This window comes from Vigna radiata, unplaced genomic scaffold (assembly GCF_000741045.1).
Source record: "Vigna radiata var. radiata cultivar VC1973A unplaced genomic scaffold, Vradiata_ver6 scaffold_410, whole genome shotgun sequence".
Lineage (NCBI taxonomy): Eukaryota > Viridiplantae > Streptophyta > Magnoliopsida > Fabales > Fabaceae > Vigna > Vigna radiata.
The window spans coordinates 138196-153301 of NW_014544152.1; the positions used below are offsets into that span (position 1 = coordinate 138196).

General features: G+C 33.2%; 1 protein-coding gene and 1 pseudogene across 1 annotated transcript; both read left to right on the plus strand.

Annotated features, from left to right (window-relative positions):
- The first annotated feature begins 6145 nt into the window (after positions 1–6145).
- Positions 6146–7036, plus strand: LOC106755447 (annotated as a pseudogene).
- A 968-nt stretch (positions 7037–8004) lies between these two features.
- LOC106755449 (dirigent protein 22-like) lies at positions 8005–8950 on the plus strand. The gene has a single exon (XM_014637609.2). It carries the CDS (start codon positions 8192–8194, stop codon positions 8753–8755), a length of 564 nt encoding a protein of 187 aa, XP_014493095.1. The 5' UTR covers positions 8005–8191; the 3' UTR covers positions 8756–8950.
- Positions 8951–15106: the final 6156 nt, after the last annotated feature.

Sequence of the window (15106 nt, forward strand, 5' to 3'; positions counted from 1 at the left end):
ATCAACCGTTTCTCTTGGATCACCAACAAAGGTATACAAAGGCTCTACGACCATCGGTTGAACATCAACATTTACTTCATCCTCTTCGTCATCACGCATGTCGATGAAAGCTGGTGACTGCTCTACGGATTCTTCATCACCAACTTCTTCATCTGCAGCTGGTTCATAAACAGGTTCTTCATGTGCACCTTCTTCAGGTAAAGCTTCTTCATGTGCACCTTGTTCAGCTGCAACTTCTACATGTGCACCTTGTTCAGGTGTTACAATTGCAGCTTCATGTGCGTCACTTGCTGCTGCTGCTTCATTCCCCTCACCAGCAACATGAACAGAAGGATATTGTTTAAATTTTCTCATCTTTCTTTGATGACTAAGTTCCTTCCTTAAAGCAGCTATTTCATCCTTTAGGTTTCTCATTCTTTAGTTGTTTCTTTTTATTTTCTCCACTCTTGAAGCAAGTGCAGATTCATAACTACCATCACCTTCTTGAGGTGCTTCGTCACTGGTTCCCACAGCATCCATATTCAATGCAGCACGGATGATAGGATTTTGATGATCACTGGATGAAAGGTATTAATCAAATTGTACCTAACAAAAACAAAATTCATCTTATCATTCAACTAACAACCCTACAATTCACAAAATAACATAAATATTATGTGTTGACAAAGTTACTTACCTCTCCTTTCAGGAACAAAACTTCTATTTCTGTCGTGCCATAATCTAATGAACGAAATCGCAGAATCCCTGGAAATACCGTAAGAGAAGTATTACCATGCAAATAGAGTCGTTCATACACCTAAAGCTACAATGAAAGCCAAAAAAAAAGTCATCACCAAACTTCTTACAATCAATTAATTAACTTAATAAATAGAAGGTTTAAACCATTTAGTTGTCCCTATTTTCGGGGAGGTTTTCCCATTTTGATCCCCGTCTTATTCGAATCCCCAATTGAGTCCCTATAAGTGCTAATTTCAATCAATTAAGCCCCTGCCGTTAAATTTAGTTAACGAGATTAACTTTTTTCACAGCTAGGAGGATGACCTGTTAATTTCTATAAACGTGGCCTATTTAGAGTTGAAACGTGGCATGAATTGAGTCCCATAAGTGCTAATTTCAATCCATTTCAACTCTAATTCATGCCACGTTTCAACTCTAAATAGGCCACGTTTACATAAATTAACAAGTCATCCTTCCAGCTGTGCAAAAAAGTTAACCCCGTTAACTAAATTTAACGGTAGGGGCTTAATTGATTGAAATTAGCACTTATAGGGACTCAATTGGGAATTCTAATAAGACGGGGATCAAAATGGGAAAACCTCCCAAAAATAGGGACAACTAAATGGTTTAAACCTAAATAGATTTGATACCAAAAAAAAAAAAACAAAGAACCATACCTGCAAAACAGCAGCAGCCCCACTAATGCTTAGAGAATCATCAATCTTTCCAATCAAAATTTTCTTATTACATTTATTTAAACTCTTTACAAGATATGTGTGTATGGTCGTACTCCAATCATAATTACATAAAGCATCCAAATCATCTAAAACTAGACAAGGCATGTTACAAACACGTCTTGCCTTTCTAGGAAACAAAACACCACAAAACAAACTAATATATACAAACGACATACGACATCTACATCAACATCTTTCAATGTGATTGTGCTAGAATTAAACAAGTCTCCAACTTTACCTACAACTGTTTCATCAAAAGGAACCTCCTACCCACCTACTCCTAACCCTAAAGTCATCACCACGTCCACAACATTAAAAGGAACCATTTCTTGCCTAACTCTAAATGATTGATGGGGCGGAACCCATCGACAAACCAATTGTTTCATCATTTTCATGTTAAGCTCTATCGGATCTACAATCTCTAAAAACCATTTAAAAGGAGTTTGCTGTATGTGCCTCTCATGCCTGGATTGTAGTAAAGAATTCATGTCCACAACATAGGATGATTTCACCCAACCTCGACATTGCCACTGTAAAACAATATTAATTAACAAAGTCCATTTTAGTGCTCCGAAAAGTCAAAATATATGAGACATGACAAAACTGTACTTACTTTGCTTTCAGACGATTCCATATGTGAAAAATTCAAGCACCTACAACGACAAATTCTAATACAGTTAAAAAAAATAATAAACAAAGACACCACAGAATTAATTTAACATCTGAAAATAATGCGCTATTTATTCAAATATAAAGAACCAAACTGCATCTTTTTCACTTTGAAGTTATTTAAAAACAAAGACTACTCAGAAATTAAATGATAAAGCCACATGAGTCACAATTTTGGTACTTCAAAGAATTTTGACATACATTTTATCCATTAATCATAGAAAATGGCATCAAGGTGACAGTCTAACCTAAAATACATGCCCTGTACATTGATTCTCAATCACTAAATTAAGGATTGTAACACGATAACAATCACAACATGCGAAAAAAGAAGTTTTTTTATCAATTGTATTCTTGCTTTTAAAAAACAATTGAGAAAAAAGTTATTTTGGATCAACTTTCGACTAAGTGATGCCACAAATTAAAGAAAATGTTTTCCACCAAAGAAAATTGTCAACCTCTGTGACAGAGCTCCCTAAAACAAAGAAAAACCAAATAAATCCTTCAAACTGTTCTAACCCTCAGGGAAACAATTATTGATTTCAGGGAAACACTATTATTGATTTAAGGTTTCCAATTACAGAGTGTAACCCAAGGCAGCAGCAAAGACAATACATGGACACGACAAACAATCCATAAGAGTGGAAGAGTACCTTTCGATATTATTGGAACAACACTGGTCCCTATCCAGACTTCCTCCCAACACTACAACTATTTCTGAGACAAACGATTTCGTTGGCCTGCCAAGAGTAAACAATGTTGGACTGAGGGTTAGAGAGTTCACAATCGTTCACATAGATACAAAATACAATAAGTGCATGTAACAATGGCATGTTGGAATACCTTTCGATTAATACCGAACGAAACCCACCAAGTAACAACGCCAACAGCAAAAGAAAACCTCTCCTTTGGAGAAAAGATGACAATGTTCGCCCTTTTGGACACTTCCAACCAACACTTCAATGGCGGACGAAGATGAAATCAATCACGGAAACAAAAGCACTCAATGTCAACCTTCAATACAAATATTGGCGGAAAGAGATGAAGATACACGTCTTCGATGGCGTCGGCAGAGTTCAGAATCGTGGAGCAAGAGTTTGGGTTTGGTGTCGACAGAGAGAGATAATTTCGTAGAGAGAAATACTTTCTTAGGCGCGAATCATTTGTATTCCAGAAACCCTTTTCCACAAATACCCTTCCCCTCGCCTGTTTTGATTTAAAAAAATTTAATAAAACATGAGAGCACGCCAGCTGTCGTTGGCAAATCGTTGTCAAAATTCTGTTGTCAAAGAAACATTTTCCTTTTAAGATATAAGCTGCAAAAATAAGAAAAAACTAAAAAGTGTATAAAAAGTTTTTCATCTTACCGATGATTTCCTATTTGAACTACTGGATATTTTTTTAATAAAAAATATTTTAATTTATCTACTATTTTTAATAAAACTACCAGAAACTTCAAGAGCCGTTTTTAAACTCGTTAGGAATAAACCCCTAATATACTACATTATTTTTGTAGTGATTGAAGTCATCTGATATTTACTTAAACATTAAATTAAAACCATTCAACGTATTCCATTAAAGTTTGCATAAGTCATCCGATATATACTTAAACGTTAATGAAAGTCATTAATCGTATTTCATTAAACTCGAATATGCAACCTAAACTAACGGACGTCATACTAAATATATCTATACTAAATATATCATATTAAATTTATTGTCTGTAAGTTATGTTTATTTTTAAAATATAGTTGAACTTGTGTTGAATTTGATTATATTTTAATTTATATCGGAGAGAGATTTATACACTTGTTCATTGGAATGTTGCTACATTGCTGAAATATCGCATATATAGATAATATATATTACGTGGATTGTATAGACAACCAATATTATATACATCGAATATACTTTTTTACGTCAAATGTTTAAAAAATTACTTGTTTACTACAATTTCGCCATTATTTTTTGCTATGATAGAATTATTTTTAAAATGGTATTGTTTGCATGGTGTTTTTGCCTTAATGGTTGCATAAAACACATGTCAACTTTATTATTACTATAGTTTTAATTTCATCCCATATTAAGCTTACAGCGAATCATCCTAACTACACAAGTTAAGTACTTACAATTTGAAGGTGTTATTTTCCCCAGAAAGGAGCTAATAAGAAACATAAAGAGTTGTCAAAGCCAAAATGTCATTGTTTACCTCACATTGAATGTGATATTTGACCATTAATTTAATCTTTTCCTCGCTGAACACTCCACGTTTTATAAATATAATTGTGTTCCTTCTATTTTTATTAAATCCGTTATTTTTTTCTATTATAATATGAAGACATCTGTTCATATTTATTTCTTAAATTTTTACATTTTAATCAATTAACTCCTTTTTTTACTACGTTAAATAAGGTTCAATTAAAAACCATTAAAAGTTATAAGTAAACTTTATTTTCCAAATAAGAGGAATAATAATGATTGTACTTGCATCTTTTACACTGTGTTCAATACTGATTTCTATTGGAAGTGTTTATTTGCTTATAACTTGTTAAAGCAATAATCTTTATTCATTTTACTCACTATTCTACATTCCCTAATAAAAAACAAGGTTTATGTGACATGTTAAGTGTAATTTTTTTTAGGTGACATTAAAAATGTGTTTTAATTGTATTTATTTTATTTTTGAATTAAAAATGAAGTTTACAGTGTGTTTATATAATATAAGGAAAGGCAAAGTTAAAAATCAATTAAAAGTAAGTGCTGAAAGCTCCTATTCTCTTCTACGAAAGCGAAATCGAAATCGAAATTAAATTGGGAGGAAATGAGAGTTTAGGACTCCTGGGAGAAAAAAAAAATCGTTGAAGATGGGGTTTCATGATGAAGGGCCACAATTGTTGATGGGATTCCATTGGTCCCTCCAACCACACCACTGTAGGAAGCTGGGAGGGAGGTGGTTGTTGACCTTGACCTTCATGCTCTTAGCCATCTGATCTGTTTCTTGTGTTGAGAGCTCTTGATTTTTCATGATAAGGAGAGCTTTGTTGTCCTCTTATTTAATAAGTTTGATCTGATTTAATTGGCCGCTTGTTCCCTTAAACCTCATAATCTGCTGCATTTTGTTTTTGCAGGTACATAAAGAATTTCGTAAACCTCTCATTGTAATGTCACGTAAGAACCTGCTTCGTAGTAGGTTTGTAGATCAAATTTACCTGAGTTTGATGACGTCCAAGGCCACCCAGGTTTTGACAAACAGGGAACAAGATTTAACCGTCTCATAAAAGACTGTTCTGCCAAGCATATTCTTGAAACTGTTAAAACAAAATATAACGTACAAAAACTCAGAAATAAAGTTAGAAAAAATTAAAACAGAATTTACCTCCCGTGACCATGAAACATATTTCACCTGGACACCATCAAAAATACCGATTGACAGCAAACTTTTGACATTTGAAGGGAAGTTGTTCGTAGGAGCCTTCTTGGTTGGTGTCTTAGGCTCTTTGTTCTTAACAACAATATCATTTTTAGTATTAAGTTTTGGAATGCTATTTACAAGTGATTCAGTGTTCGTTAAAGTCAGATCATTCTGACCATCCAAACCTTGAGCTGAGTTTTGGTTTCCTATCAACAGATCATAGCAACTAATTATTCCACTACAGGGATTTGCTTGAGGGTCATCATGAAAACCTCCAAAAGTTATGGTATTGCTCTGACCCTTATGGTGATTTTGACCCACAGGTAAAGAACTGGAATCTCCTATGTCATATAATTGAACTGTGGATGCAATATTTGAATCCACCTTATCATATGCATCAATCATATATCCTAACAACAACGATTTTCTTTTCTCCCACGAACCCTAAACCTCAATTTTTCCTAATTTGATTTCAATTTTGATTTTGCAGAGGAGAATGAGACTTTCAGCACTTAGTTTTAAGGGTTAAATATGTTTTTAGTTCCTGAAGTTTCACTGATTTTTGGTTTTAGTCCCTGCATAAAACATTGATTCATTTCATCCTTTTAGTATGGAAACATGTATGTTTAGTCCCAAAAATAAACGGCGTCAATTTTTTGGTGAGGTGACAAACGGCGAGACCAGGTTTCTGCCAGCTTCCTCTTAAGTATCTGCCACGATTCATGTTTAATTTGTGGAATGAAATTAAGTAATTGGCACGTGTGGATGATTGAATTAGGGCTTGAAAGCTTCCAATTGGGGAAAATTATTTTCTGGAAACATTGTACTCCAAAGACGACCACACCTCCACCATCGTTCTCCAACTCTGCCAGCCTCGCACCCTCTTCGACCGCATCGCTGACGGCCCCCTGCCGGAGTCCCACGCCGCCTCCCTCACCAAGCAGCTCCTCGAAGCCCTCACCCATTGCCATGCCCTCGGCTCACCCACAGAGACATCAAACCCGAAAACCTCTTGTTCGACGAAGCCAACAACCTTAAACTCTTCGACTTCAGCTCCGCAGAGTGGTCCGGTGAGGGCAGGACCATGCGCGTCGTGGTGGGCACCCCTTATTATGTGGCTCCTGAAGTGACCATGGGGAGAGACTACGACGAGAAAGTCGATGTTTGGAGCTGTGGGGTTATTCTTTACACAATGTTGAGTAGCATTCCACCCTTCTATGGAGATTCTGCTGTAGAAATTTTTGAAGTTGTTTTAAGGGCTAATCTTAGGTTTCCTTCCACAATTTTTAGGTACGAGTTTGTTCAGGCTAAGGATCCTCTTAGGAAAATGATCTGTAGAGATCCCTCTGTAGGTACGAGTTTGTTCAAGCATTGAGTATGTTTATTCCTTTCAAATTGTTCTTAAAAAAAGTTATGTTTCTTGTGTTAGTTTATTAATTTATGTGCCATTTATTTGGTTGCAGGACACCCATGGATTTTGAGTACTGCTCATCTTTCTTGAAGAGTGTCACTTCAAACTATTTCATCCATTTTTGTACAATTTATAGAGAAAAACAGAAACTCTTGTGATGTATATTATAAAGATTTTTACCAATTGGAAGGTTTCTAGCCCTAATTTCTAATTTGATTTCAATCACTTACACTCAAGACTATCTCCCTCTTGAACAACACGATCTCGAACCTAATTTGCCCCCAACTCAGATCACGAACAATAACCCCAAGGTGTCTTAAAATATAGTTTATAAAAGATTAAGTCACCAACACACGTGCTACAATGTTAATCTACTTCCAAATGCTAAAAAACACCAACGTGGAAGGTAATGGTCAGTGAAAGTGGAAGAATACGTGGCAGGGCCGTTAGCCACATCACAAAAAAATTGACGCCGTCTATTTTTAGGGACTAAAAATACATGTTTCCATACTAAGAGGATGAGATGCCATCAATGTTTGATGTAAGGACTAAAACCAAAAATCAGTGAAACTTCATGGACTAAAAACATATTTAACCCTACTTTTAATTGATTTTCCAACTTTGCCCTTACTTATATTATATAAACACTATGTAAAATTCATTTTTTAATTCAAAAATAAAATAAATACAATTAAAACACGTTTTTAATACCACATAATAAAAAGAAAAATTTTCTTTTAACAACATTTTTTTAACAACTTTTTTACTACGCATATATGGCAGTTTATGATTGGTCCGTTTTAAATATTTTTTAAACGTAAATTCAAATAAATCAATAAAATAATGACACGTATCCCGTTGTAAAAAAAATTGTCAAAAAGTGTTGTCGAAATATCATTATCCAAAAAGAAAAAACTACATTGTCAACATGTCACGTAACACTTTCTTTAACGACGTTTATTAATTTGATAAAAAATCTTTATTTGATAATTTTACAAAAATAATCACTCAGTTTAGACACCAAACAAAAAGTAAAACTATTTGTGATTCTTGAAAAAAATAGATACTCAGGAGACATTAAACCCCAAAACAAGTATATAATTGAAACCTACTTCACACTGTTTCAAAAATGGCCCATGTTTTCTCACTCCACACTCCTATAAATTCTCCTATCCACACCCTCTTTCTCTTCATTCCAACTTGTTACACAACACATCATCAACTTCTCTCTCACCAGCAAAAATAATGGCTTCCAAATTTCTCATCTTCTCCCTAATTGTCTCTTTTCAAGTTCTTACTTCCACTTTAGCAGATGAAACTGGTTTTGTGGGTACCGTAAACCCTAAGGAATTAGGTTTAGATAAAACCCGTAAGTTTAGCCATTTCAAGTTCTTCTTCCATGAAAGGTTTACCGGCAGCAACGCTACCGCAGTGACCATTGTTCCTCCAATTCCCAAATACAACGCCACTTCTTTCGGCCTGGTGGGTATCACAGACAACGCGCTCACTGTGGGATCCGACCCAAACACCAAAGTGGTCGGAAGAATTGAGGGGTTGTACGCCGGCACATCGCAGACTGAGTTCAATGTGTTGCTGGTTGTGAACTTTGTGCTGACCGAAGGAAAGTATAATGGCAGCAGTATTGCTGTGTTGGGGAGGAACCGTATCTCCCTTAAGGTGAGAGAGCTACCTGTGATCGGAGGAAGTGGGGTTTTCAAATTTGCCAGAGGTTATGCTGAAACCAGCACTCTGTACTTTGATGCAGATAGGTCTGCAATTGAGTACAACATCTATGTTTCGCATTACTGATGAATTCGTAGGAAATGTGCTTATAATGTTCTGTAGCTGTCAAATTTCTGTTTATGTTCTGTTACTATATACGATGATTGGATCTGGAAGGAGTTTGAGTGTTTTGATGTTGTGAGAGAATGCAATAATTTGATACAAGTTAAAGGAAAAGATGAGATTGTATTTATATTCATGAATAAGAATTTACTTGAATGATTCGACGTTCATTTTTCTTTGTCCAAAGTTTCGTTCAATCTTTTAAAAAACTTTGTTTTCGGTCTTCCGAAAGTTGCTAATATTAAAGATTTGAAGTGATAGTATACTATGAGAAAAATAATTTGTGATAATGACGTGGTTTTGTATTTGAGGATATACCATGTTGCTATTTGTTTAATCTTCAATGTGTTTATGGACAAAAATTTTAAATGAAGAATATTAGTTATATTCTACGAGTGTGGGACACAAATGACCATTCGAACATGATCATGTGGGTAGAAGTGATCAACTGGACTAAGTTTAAATTGATATTTTTACTCTTTCTACTTCATATGTCTCGCTTCGTCAATCTAGAATATTAATTAAATTAAACAACACTAAGTAGTAATTTATGTTACAAATTAATATAATTTTTACTAAACTTATAATTTATTTTTTATATTTGTCTCTTTAGCTTTGATCCTAGCTAGCTTACAATATATCATATTTCAAATTAAAGTTTATAGTTATTTTTCTACTAGTACACTACTTTTTATTTTAATTATTTTATTTGGGTACTAGTTTTATTTTTTATATTATGAAAAATTAAATATTTTAAGTTATTAATATAATTTCAATATATCGCAATTTAAAAATTCCCTAAAAGAACATTTTTCCTACACTTTGATTGCTGTCTTAATCCAATAATACATAAAATCTATGAGGTAATACAAAGGGTTTTCTGAGAGGACATAGGAATTTAGAGGGTATGGCATGGAAGGCAATATGAATATGCTTCTACAAAGGTGTGCTTTACTATCAGTGTTTGTATCAAATTTTGTATGCATCTATTGACTCGTTGTTATGTTCTTATGCTTTATGATGTTCTGTTTGATATGTAAGTGGTTCTGTACTCTGCCTCCGGTATGGTTCGTATGGTGTTAAGGAGCAATAAAAGTAATAATATGCAAACAAATTCTAAGGTTATAATAACATCTTTCATGAATACCAACTATTGCAAATTCAATGTTAGAGTTGGGCATATATGAAAACATATATTTTCATCTAATCAAGACAACTAAAATATAGAGAGTAATAAAATCTACACTCATTATAAGAACACGGTGATTTATAATAACAGGGTGACGAATGCATATTTATTCTATCATTTAATGTTTAATTTTAAAATTTTTAATTAAATTTTTGTGTTTAAAATGTTTATTTAATTAAAATTTATAATAATTATATTTATTAAGTTTATGTGTGAGAATTTAGAAAATAAAGTATTAGAGTCGATAGGTGTGTATGAATGAGTTTGAAAAGAAATTTTAAGGAGGAAATTCTTAATGGTTTCTTCAAGTATTGTGTGTCTGAATGTAGAAAACTCAATCTTAGGAGTTATCTTGACACTCTAATAGTCACTCATTCTCACTTAGAGAGGGGTGATGCATGTGGTGAGAGTAGGAGGAGATCGTAGTCTAAGTACTCTATCTTGGCCTAAGACACGGAACAGACTAACCTTATGTGTGGTGGAGTAAAAATCATTGGCAATGACACTCTAGAGTAGTAGAGGCTACCACAAGTGCATGACCTGTCATAACTCAACATTTATACTTATATTTGGATGGTTAGGTTCATAGTATGCTTAAGATGTTTGTTTAACTTTGAATGGAATGTAATATATGATAGATCTTGATATCTTATGTTTGTTTCTTTTAGGTTTAATTATTCGGATAGTCCTTATTTTCGATAACTTTTCTTAATTAGGTCCCTCACTTTTTTTGTCTCAATTGGGTCTTTATTTTTGAAAAATTGAAGCAATTAGGTCCTTGCTATTAGTTTCGTACTAACACATTTAAAGAGTGTACCACAAGTCAACTCGTGGTTTTTATGAATTTTTTAAATATTTTTCTATTTATTTTTTATTTTTTTATTTTTATTTTTTGAAAAATAAAAAGATTTGCCACCTATCAAGCTAACATCGTGTCATGTGGCAATGACAGTGTAACGTGACACTAACAGTGCCACCTATCATTTTATTTGTCTCAATTTGGTTTTTATATTTATATTTTGTCTCAATTTGGTCCACGTATTTTTATTTTGTTTTAATTTAGTCTTATTTTTTAAAAAAATTAACAAATTTTGTTCCTTTCTAAATTCAAACAAAATTTAATTTGTATATAAATCTTTACAATTTTTTTATACAAATTGATATTTTTTATTAGAAAAATAAAAAAAAAATTATGAACTAACATATGACACATTTCTATTTATGTAGTATTAATGAAATTAACTTAATTGCATTAAAGTTTTCAAAACAAAAACTAAATTGAGAGAAATAAAGATAAAGAAACCCATTTAAAATTTTTCTACAAAATTAAATAATAAATGAAATCATTTAACCTAAATAATATGATTGAGCAAACTATAACAATTAACATTTCAATAATAAATATTTTTGTGAACATAATCGACCCAGAAATAGTATGAATATTTTCTCAATAATTCCTAAACTTTTTTTGAAGTTAAACATTAAAACTTGGGATACAACATCAATAAAAATTTACTTAACAATAATAAATTTAAAGACAAGAATTTGGAAAACGTAAAAACCTTTATTTCATTTAGTTAAATCTTCTAAAAATATTTGTACGTTAACTTTCTCGAAACCCTTTCGAGCGAAAAATTATATTTAATTTAATATTTTAATCATTTAAAGCTAGAATCAAATTAAAATAAAATAAAAATACAAGGACCAAATTGAAACAAAATAAAAATATAGAACCAAATTGAGACAAATGCAATGACATGTGGCCTAACAATGAGATGTGGCACTGTTAGTGCCACGTCACATTGTCATTGCCATGTGGCACAATGTAAGCTTGACATATGACAAACTTTTTATTTTATTAAAAATAAAAAAAATAAAAATAAAAATAATTAAAAAGATATTTAAAAAATTCAAAAAAATCACAAGCTGATGATACGTGATACCTCTTTAACGGTGTTATACAGAACTAACTACAATGACCTAATTTCTGTAATTTTTCAAAAATAAGGACCTAATTTTGACAAAAAAAAGAAGTGAGGGGCGTATTTGAGAAAAATCACCAAAAATAGGTATTATCCGAATGATTAAACCTTTCTTTTAACATTAACTACATTTTTTGTGTTTCTTTGTCTGCTTTTGTGTATGTTTGATTTTTTTGCAATGAATACTTGATTGGTGTGAGCAGAGTAAAATGACCTGTCATTAGAACAAGTTTTAGAAGGAAATGACAGAGCATATGTGTACTTATAAATAGGGAAATTTTATTTTGAAAGACATTGAGAAAATAGTTCCTGAATTTGTTTTTGAATTGCATATAAAAATAGTCTTATAGTAGTTAAACTCACTACAAAAATAATATATTTTAGGAGGGGTTATTTTTCGACGATTTTAAGAAACCCCAATAATTTTAGGCGGTTTATAACTAAAACCGCAGTTACAATTTTTTTTTTAATATTTTTCGGCCGTTTATAACATAAACCGTCCCTAACATCTATTTTTATTTTTTTAAATAATTTTCCGGCGATTGTTTAATGAAACCCCCGATTATCATTCAATATTTTCACCTTGTCCCAATCACTACAAGAAAAAGGCCATTTACATACGGATTATTACATACGGATCTATATTCATATATAATAATTCTATTATATACGGATGAGTTACATACGATATTTCTGTATATAATAGAAAAAAATTATATATGAATTTTCTATATATAAAATATGTATGTACGATGATGCCGTTTGGTGGGAGTTTTTCCAACGATAAATCCGTATGTAATATCCATATGTGGGTGAATTTTTTTTATATACGGATATTGCATACAGATATTAAAAAAATAATAAAAAAAATAAAAAAATTAAACCCTAAGAGAAAACCTTATAGGCAGAAAATCAGTCTTATGAAAGTTTTCGAGCTCTTTCTTCCCTCTCAGCTCTTTGTTCTTCCCTCTCAATCACAATTTTTTCTTTGGTCATTCTTTTCATCGAGCCATTATTTTCATTGAGTCATTCTTCTCGAGCCTTTCCCCTCCATCTTTTGGAACCATCACCTTCGTTCGTCGAACCATCACCTTCGTGGCTTAAACCCTAGGAGTCCTTGCCTCCAATCGTGGTCTTCCAGTCATGGCCCCTTTGTCCCTGTGTGGTACCCGTGTTCTTCATCAACAAACCATAGTTTTGTAGTCCTCTTGGTTCATCCGCAAGCTTTCTTCTTTATTTTTCCCTTAAGTACCTGAATCTCTAAATACCTAAATTAATACTTGTTAGACATTGCTTGGTTGCCCTAGCAACTACTCATGGATTGGGTGCTTTGGCTCTTAAGCTTCTGATGTTAGGAAGAATGATTTGAAGGTAATTAACTGCTTGTGCATTCTCTCATTAATGTCGTGACCATCGCATTCTTCGATGTTTGGGATGTGCTTACTTCGTAGATTTTTTTTAATGTTCTGCGCTTTCTTTGATGTTTAAGATTTGGCATATATTTCTACTTATGTATCCGCCATTTTCTATTAGGAAGCTAAAGAGCAATTAAAGTAAGTTATCTCGGAGGCTGGGGAGAAAGAGTTTCTTGACTCAAATTCAAATTTGTCGGAAATTAATCTTAAACTTTCCTCGAGTAAGCGAGTTCACTATATCTATTTTTTTTTTGTTTTCTTTGTTCATATACCTGCCTTTACATGGTAAAATAATTATCATTAATAGTTTTGTTTTAGTTTTGTAATGTGTGTCCATGTAATTATGGTTATGACCCTTTTGGTCTCAACAAGAAGCCAGAGGACTTTGCCAAGTATGCCTAAGACTCACGATTTAGATGTGTATTATTTGTTGTGTTACATTACTTGTTTTAATGTTGGGGAGGTTGGTCAGTGGTCTAATGCAGATATCAGGCATTTGATTTGATTCACGCCAGATGGGTTCAACAAATATGGAAAAAATTGTGGTCCTGAGGCTGTTTTGTTCAAGGTTTGCATGTTCTTTAGCAATTGTCACTGTGTCAAACCAAATTTTGAAATTCTAGATCAAAGTTTGAAATCTCTGTCCCTTTACATTGTCAATTCTTTGGCACCATTCAATGTTGTAGAATCTAACTTGCGAATTAGAGTTGACTTGGATGTACAATGTTTAGGGTCTTCTCTTCTCCTGGTGTTTAATTTGACTCTTTTCTCATTTGTTTAAGAGTTATTGCATTTGGGAGCTGATGTCATTTCTTCTGATGTACCTTGCAGAAGTCCTTTTTATGAGTATCTATGACGGGAGGATTATGTTAAAGGATCAAGAAAATGTCTTAATTTATAATGGCTCTGAGAAGAAGATAACACAGACAAGAAAGAAAGCCAAATATAAAGCTTCAAGAAGAGATGTTGCACCTGGAGGATATACAGGTACTAATGATAGTTGTAATATTTTGCAGGTACCTGAGGAGGAAGATATTGATAAAGGAATCCACCTTGACTCAAAGGAAGGAACACTCCGACCTGGTGCAAAGGTGAAATACAAGGAGAAGGAGTGGTTAGTGAAAGAGCTTAAAGAGAAAGGAGTAGTGGAGATTGAAAGACCATACTCCAGAATAGTCAAGGAGGTGGATAAGAGGCAGTTGATGAGTTGGTGGGATGAAGACACCAACGTGGGCGAGAAGACATGAGTTTGGTGGGAGATATCTCAGTTGTTGTAAAACATTATTTTTATTATTTTATTATTTGGACATGTAATTTTTGGATTTTCGGATTTCTGAACAATTTTTGGGTAGCATCTACTGAGGGATGGTAATTATTTATGTATCTACTGAAGGATACAGGTAAGTACGCCTACTGAAAGGTGTTGGGAAGCACTTACTGATAAGTGCTAGAAAAGGTTTGGGTCAAGCTCGTGACATTAAACAAGCGTTACCTGGGAGACAAGCCAGTTGATTATTTTCTTATTTTTAACTCTATTTTAGTTGCATTATAGGCTTTGAGTATTGCATGAGAGAAGGGAAGTGCATAAAAGTGAAAATTGAAAGTTGAAATTAAGTGTTACAGGTTCTAAAATGTGAAGGCAAGCCAAAAAGGGGGGAAAACTTTTAACGCCCACCGCTCAGCGGTAAGCCAACATTTAGGGGTGGCGTTGCGGACTGCAACATGGGTT

Bases quoted from the DNA above. Each gene is read 5' to 3' on its own strand.
- LOC106755449 (XM_014637609.2), top strand. From the start codon at position 8,192: ATGGCTTCCAAATTTCTCATCTTCTCCCTAATTGTCTCTTTTCAAGTT.